Here is a 7296-nt window from a genome sequence, read left to right as displayed (position 1 = left end):
AACAAATTCTGTTGGGGATGCCTACCTTGGCCTCACCGTTGTGCAAGATACGTTTCATTATATTTTCTAGTCTTTGGCTTGGAAGGAAGTTGGTTTGGAAACATATTTGGCGATGCTTCATCTTCTGCTTTGCGTTTGTGTGGGAGCCCTGTCAAAAACCTGTCCATTATGCTAGCAGTGTCCAAGCATTCTTTTTTTATTCATATTGCACACCCCCTAGCTATGTCTTGATGCATGCTCAATCATCCAGGTAAGTAAATCTCCAAAAGTTCATTCTGTCCGTCTGGACCAAGTTTTTAGATGAATAGAATGAACTTTGGGAGACCCCCTAGCAATGGCTCTGTGTCCTAGCATCTGGTCTCCTCGGTTCCTGGTTATTTAGTCCTCCAGTGTAAATGAACATGTATAGCGTTTGTACCTGCACTGAAATGCAACTCATACAAGACCTTGATACTCTTTTGTAATAATAGTAAACTAACAAACTAACCATCAGATCTTGTTGACATTTTGATGAAACCTGTGGACAGAGAGAACCACAAAGGTTGGTATGCAAGCATTAGGTGACCTTAAGTCTCCAAATGCAACTGTGAAACAACACAAATTACTAATACTACACTCCACTACACAATTGCCAAGGTCCCCAGTACTATGGATAGAAGAGTGAAAGGTCTAATCAAGTACACATTTCTGGCATTGAGTAGTGATTGCTCCAAAGTGAAACAATGACTGTTTTGAATACATTTTTATTATTACTAAAATAATGCCAGGTGGTGTTATATGGTGTTACAGTAAAGAATAGACTATGCCATTCATACAAAATATTATTAACTTTGGACATCGAAAGTCAGTGAAATTCAGTTTTCATCCACCCGTCACTGGAATTGTACATAACTCAAAATCAGTCATCACGTTTTTTAATGACAGTTCCAGGACTGACTACAAACAGTGCTCACATTTAACAGAGCTACAGGACAGAGAGGAGTAGATATCTACATCTTACAGAAAGTAGTGGGTTAATTTTGATTGAACAAAGAAGCTCAACACAACAGTCAGCATTCTCTGTCAGATATGGACGGGGAAGATGGCAGAAGATTGCAGCAAAGGTTTTGGCAGAGGAGAATATTTACGCTGATGGACATCAAAGAAATGGCCCTCTAGTGTTAACAGAAAATGCAAATCAAAGTTGCTAAAACATTAAATATAGGAGGAGTTAACAGCTAATCAGGGAAGAAGAATCACAGTTTTACTGGAGCCATGCTGTTACAGAACACAGTATAGATGTTAAGACATCCTCAACAACCACATTACAGATGATAGCTTTTAGTTGGCTTTGGTTGCATCGATCCAGTCCACAAACTTAGAAACTCGAGCGTAGACACTGGGCATCCTGCCCAACGTACATCACTCAGCCCATGTTGTGACACCCTGAAGGACAAATCTGTTCTGCTCATAACAAACCAGAGGACCACCTCTGTCACCCTACAGGGAGGAAACACAAAATAGATATTAGATAGTGGATACTTTACTATTTTACTCACACAGATCTTTTTGATGGTGTTTAGGTTAACTGATGCTAAAAGCAAGCTAAGAAAGTGTCAGAGTCTGCGTGTGGAGAGAGGAGAGCGGACCCAAACGCAGACAAAATGAAGCGTGGAACATAACTAGATTTTAACGAAAAGGGAGCTGTTCATTGTGGCTGTTAGAAAGGTGCAAAAGAAACCTAAAGTGGAAAAACTAAACATGAAAATGAAATCCTGGTATGGATGGGTGGATACCTGGAAACAGGGCGTGAACACAACAGATGACCTGACAGCGGGGACACGAAAGAGTGAGGGAGCGAGAGTGATACGAAGACAGACAAAGTATGTGTCCAAATTCAGGGGCAGCATCCTTCGGAGTCCGCATTTGTAGGCCAATTATGTCACAGCGACGCAACAAAGGCTGTCAAAATTCGAAGCCTCCTCCAAATGGGGCCCTACCTTTTCTCCAGATGTGAAGGACGAGTTGGGTGTATCCTTCGTGGCTGACCATATCCCAGGATTCTTTGCAAGTCAAAGGTTGAAGGAAATTTTGTGTAAAAAATGGCGGACGGTCGAAGCAAAGTGGAAACAAACTTTTAAAAGTAAGTACCGAGTTTTTATCTCAATAAATATATTGAGCGGAACAAATGTTAGCATAGTGAAAAGTCTTAAAAAGTTAAATTTAGCTAACCTTCAGCTAAGTTATGTGACGTTAGTGATATCGCCACTTAACGTGGCTCGGGTCATATGTTCAGTTCAGTTCAGTTCATTTTTATTTCAAACATTTAAAACATGTGCTTTGGTTAGTTTCTGACGAAGCTGATTTTATAAGAATGTCATGTTTCTGTATCATCTCTCTCCTGTTACAGCCTCTTATCCAAACAATAGCCTGTTTAATATTCTGATATCTTCAACATCTTAAGTAAATTATACTGCACAGTTTTCTCTCCAATAAAAGAATATTTACTGCATCAGTTTGACTCCCATTTTATCTGAAAAGGATCTAATCTTTTCAGTTTATTTTTGGGATATTTTCCATAAATATAACTAAAGCTTTCAGCCAGAGGTCACTGTATATTAATATTTGTCTGTTAGACAGTCACAAGTTATAAATGAAATGAAATAAAATATATACCTTGAATTTTGACTGAAATGTAATATTTGAGACAACTGAGTTAAATTTCACCGAGGATTTTTTTTTTTCAAAAACTGGTGTATATATAGTAAAATCTATTTAAAATCTATAACAGAAAAAAAAATCTATTTTCTATTTTCTACTGGTGTATATATAGTAAAATCTATTTAAAATCTATAACAGAAAAAAAAATTTATTTTCTATTTTCTACTGGTGTATATATAGTAAAATCTATTTAAAATCTATAACAGAAAAAAAAATCTATTTTCTAGAAAACTATTAAAAATATCAGGTCACTAAACTGAGGCAATACTGTTATCAAAACAGAGTACACACTGAGGCAGACAACAGTGCACAAACAGTTTTATAGAACTTTGCCCAGTTTTTATATCTTTTACTTTGTCATACCTGGCAGCTTGCTTTTCCTCCCTCTGTATTTCCAGGACATATTTCGTGGTCTGCAACTATATCAGTGTCGCGATTACAGATCTTGTTGTCGATCACAGGGAAACCAGTTTCTTCCAGGACGCGTCCACCTCCAATACCTGTCGACACAGCCCTCTGCAATTATTCTCCTCATCATCTAGATAAAATGTATTGTGATATCTTTACTGTGGGAATTGTTTGCGTAATGAATAATGCTGTTATCAGCTCTTTGTGTTTTATATCTAATGCATGCTGGTATTTTTTGAGCCTCTCAAAAGTACATTTTGTCAGAAAAAAAGACCTGTTTAACAAAAAAATGTTCTGCAAATGATTAAACTGATTAAACTGTTGCAATGTTAAGTGAAAGATGGGCTAGAAGACCACCGCCAAGCAGGTGAATGAGAAGGCGACAACAGTTGGTGCATTTATTCGGAAATGGAAGAACCATAAAATAACTGCCTATCTCCCTCCGTCTGGATCTCCACACAAGATCTCACCTCATGGAGTTTCAAGGATAATGAGAACGGTGGGGAACCAGTCCAGTCCAAATAGCCTGGGGTTCAAATCATTTTTCCCTGACTGTATATCTAAAAAGTCTGATTTATTTCTTCTCACTCTGAAACTCTGAATTTTTACAAAGACGCACAAGAGCACACACAAATGTACCTTGAGTCCTACCCCATCCAGTAACATAACACATTGTTCCACCAGGAACTATATAGTCCTTTTTTGGCAGACAAGCCAGCTGCACTTGGTTGTTTATCACCGCAGGTCTGAAAACACACACACACAAAATCAATGGTGTGTGTGTAATCTGATTTCACCTAGGATAATTAGGCCCATACAGACGTTGCTAGTTTGAGCAGAGCAATATTCGATCCATCTGGTCCAGTCATGATTTTCTCAAGCATCCTCACTTGTCTCGATGGCACAGTGGCTCTAAGTGAGTGCATACCCAGCACTACCCTCAAGGCTGAAGGCTGACTGGAGCTGCAGTGTATAATATGTAGAAACAAAGGGAGTAATTAATCAATTTTTGAGTAATTGCAGAATTTGATTTTCAGGTGTTAACGATGACTTTATTCTAACCTCAAGCACAAAGCAGACGTTAAGACCCACTGAGGGTGGATCAGAGTTCCTCCACAGTCGATTCTTTCACTGGTAGAAAGAGAAACAGAGATTTATTTCAGAAGATGTGCAGCATATACAAAAGGGAAAATCGGCAAAAAGTGAATTGACAAATAAAGAAAAATCAGACAATTGACATGTAAATAGGTTTGAATGTAAAAGCTATAAACACTTAAATAAAATACTTAAATTAACTGTTTATCAGCAGTGACATGTTACAGTATTTTATTTCTCAATATCTGCACATTTTGTTGAGGAAATTGAAAGTCCTTTACAAATGAAAGTTGTCTTTGAACATATATACTCACTTGGTCTGGAGGGCAGTTTGCCAGGGCCACGAGTGAGGCTTTGACACACAGCCACTGACCACCATACTACGAAGGCAGCGTTTTGGTTTGATAGCTGGTGTTCCACAATTCAGTTCAACTGCAAAGTAGTCATTATTATTATCATGAATTCTCACAAAAAGAGTGAAGCACGAAAGTTAGTTTGGATTGGTGTTAATTAATAAAAGAGAAGATTTTACAGCCTTGTAAGCCACAAGAAAAATTGTTGGATTGACCAAATTAGATTCTCTTATTTTGAGACGTAACTCAATTTATTCATTTATCTATCATCTCTTTGTTTATTATTTATTTGATTCACAGAATCAAACTGGAAATAAGTTTTTTGCACGACCTGGATCTGAGGTGATTCTGAGGATCATCTAGAGCATGAATGGAGATTTTAAGGACATTATGAAGCTACCAGAAATGCAAATAAATTGACATACTATTGCCCAATAATAACAAAGATCTTAAATCAGTCTCAGAGAGGATGGTTAATTAGGGGTGTGTGTGTATGTGTTTATATATTTATATTATATAGGATCTCACTGGGATATTCTGTAATTGATACATAATTACGTTTGCATATCCACTGGTATGTAGCCCACATGTATTATCACAGCAGGCCTGCTGTACATCGAATGACCAGCAGATGACATTACTTCCAAATGAGCTGTTAAACAGGGCATCGTGTGATCTGCCTTTTGGGGAAGCAATTTGCCGGAAAGATTCAACACATTCATGGAGCTTCATCACGCCATCATTATTGAGGACCATATTTTGCACCTCCATTGCTGAGGGTGCTCTAAGGAGCTTTAGCTACGATATGGTTGGTGCTTGTCGTGGTGGAAGTCCCCGATTGGACATCGGAGGTGAATGGAGCCATAAAGCTGAGTCCTATCACGGTTGGTTAGTCTGTGGGCTGAGTGGAGCAGAGCTCTGGGGGGAGCTTAAGCAAAATCTTGGGTGTAAGTTTGGTTAAACAATGGGAAAAGACTTTCAGTCTGCCTCGTAGTGATCCTGGCAAACCGTCAAGCAAAGCAACTCAGGCAGGGAAAGTGGTGTTCTATTTATAAGTTGCAGGTAAGGTGCTACCTGACTTCAACTGAGGATATAATCGTTTCCTGGAAGGAATACTTCAAGTACCTTTGGAAGCCCACTGATAAGCTTTCTGTAGAGGATGCAGAGTCTGGAAACAACGGTGATGACTCGCTCATCACCTGGAGCAAGATAACTGGGATGATTAACCTGTTAAAACCCCATTCCACCGTTTGTCAGTCAAACTTTTAGGTCAAATTACCATAACTTTTAAACCATTGGCGCAATCAAAAAATTCTGTTCCTGAAAGCATTAACACAAATAACATAGAATAACACAGCAAATAACACAGAAAACAAAGTAAATAGCCAAAACAAAACAAAACAAAAAACAGTACAAAGAACCCAAATGGCTGATAAAATGTCTGCTTTCAGGAACTGAAACAAACCAACTACAGGGAGATCCCACTCCTGGGCCTCCCAGGCCAAATCTATGCCAGGGTAGTGGAAAGGGGAATTCATCCATTTGTCAAACATCAGATGCAGAAGGAACGATGCAATATTCGTCCTTTTATGGAACAGCTATTCATTCTCTCGAGAATATTTGATGGTGCGACTGGACTTCTTTTAAGTTTTTCTTGTAGATGTTTCACCTTTCATCTCAGTAACTTCTTTAGTTCTATCACCCCAACAGACCACTTCACTCTCAGACTGCTGGCGGTGGTTCCTAGGATATTTAAAAAGCAGAATGGGATCATGGAATCAGGGAATCATTAGTGGCTATTATTCTAACGTTGTCTTCTAGTATGTTTTTTTAGATTCTCTCTGAGGTCCCTGTTGCAAAAAAAGACCTGATACTTCAGAACATCCACCTACTAAACAGTTTTTTTAAAATGTAATATTAATTTCTGGTATAACAAGTTAAGATGTACATCTATCATTCTGTGGAAAATATCATCTGAATTTCAGGAGCGGGACCACACCTCGTTCACGCCCCTTACGACCTCAGACTATAAATGCCCCCTTCTCCAATACCCGCTGTTCTCATTTCCAATGGAGCACTGATGGTCTCTGATGTTATACTCCAATAACTGGAACCGTTCCCCTCATAGCAATCTTTCTCATCTGCGGGGGTCACTGGAGGATCCGCAGCAGGAGATAAGGAAAGAAAAAAAATTCCTGGATGCATTTTTGTGTGAAAAAGAAAGAGGAAACAAGCTGACTGATATTATACCTGGAGTAGGTGCTTCCCCACACAGTGGCACGTTGCAAAACTTCCAATCAGTGTCAGGGTCAGTTGTGTAGCATCAGGGGAACAACTTATTGTCAGGGTTACGACAGTAGTTAGCAGCCAGACCTCTGACAAAGATGAGCATGGAAAAACATAGCAATGAGGCAATGAAAACAAACTTAATGCAGGCATGTTAATGAAGTTTTAGTAATCTACAGTAACCTGATGGATTATTTAAATTGAAATTAAGTTGTACAAATTACTTCCCCAAAATGTTGACTACATGGTGAAAAGAGACTTTACAAATGTATATCAGGCTGATAGAGGACACCACTGCTGATGAAGTCACTCCTCATAACCTTAAAGGTACTGACTCAATTTTTACATCTTCTCTTGTATAAACTGGATAGACCCTGAAACAACAACTCATGGACTATTTTAGTTCTACCATTTAACAAGAGATAACTCTTAGCGATTCTTCACGTTTCTCATG

The 7296-nt window shown here is 38.6% G+C and overlaps 1 protein-coding gene across 1 annotated transcript; it reads right to left on the bottom strand.

Annotated features, from left to right (window-relative positions):
- Positions 1 to 774: 774 nt before the first annotated feature.
- On the bottom strand, positions 775 to 6849 carry LOC309688732 (plasminogen-like). Its single transcript, XM_082504669.1, has 7 exons — positions 6807 to 6849; positions 4518 to 4635; positions 4171 to 4239; positions 3931 to 4071; positions 3748 to 3854; positions 3064 to 3200; positions 775 to 1479 (listed from the first exon to the last, which is right to left on the bottom strand). The coding sequence occupies exons 2-7, from the start codon at positions 4580 to 4582 to the stop codon at positions 1402 to 1404; spliced, it is 597 nt and encodes a 198-aa protein (XP_082360795.1). The 5' UTR covers positions 4583 to 4635; positions 6807 to 6849; the 3' UTR covers positions 775 to 1401.
- Between the last annotated feature and the right edge of the window lie 447 nt (positions 6850 to 7296).

The sequence above is a fragment of the Aulonocara stuartgranti genome (genome assembly GCF_965226115.1).
Source record: "Aulonocara stuartgranti genome assembly, chromosome: 15".
NCBI classification, from domain to species: Eukaryota; Metazoa; Chordata; class Actinopteri; order Cichliformes; family Cichlidae; genus Aulonocara; species Aulonocara stuartgranti.
The sequence above is the reverse complement of the archived record's forward strand: the minus strand, read 5'-3'. Positions and strand labels throughout refer to the sequence as shown.

Excerpts from the sequence above, each read along its gene's own strand:
- LOC309688732 (XM_082504669.1), bottom strand. The coding sequence starts at position 4,582 with ATGGTGGTCAGTGGCTGTGTGTCAAAGCCTCACTCGTGGCCCTGGCAA. Across the intron at positions 4,240-4,517 it reads CAAACTGCCCTCCAGACCAA|TGAAAGAATCGACTGTGGAG; the intron begins GTGAGTATATAT and ends TCTTTCTACCAG. Across the intron at positions 4,072-4,170 it reads ACGTCTGCTTTGTGCTTGAG|CTCCAGTCAGCCTTCAGCCT; the intron begins GTTAGAATAAAG and ends TATACACTGCAG.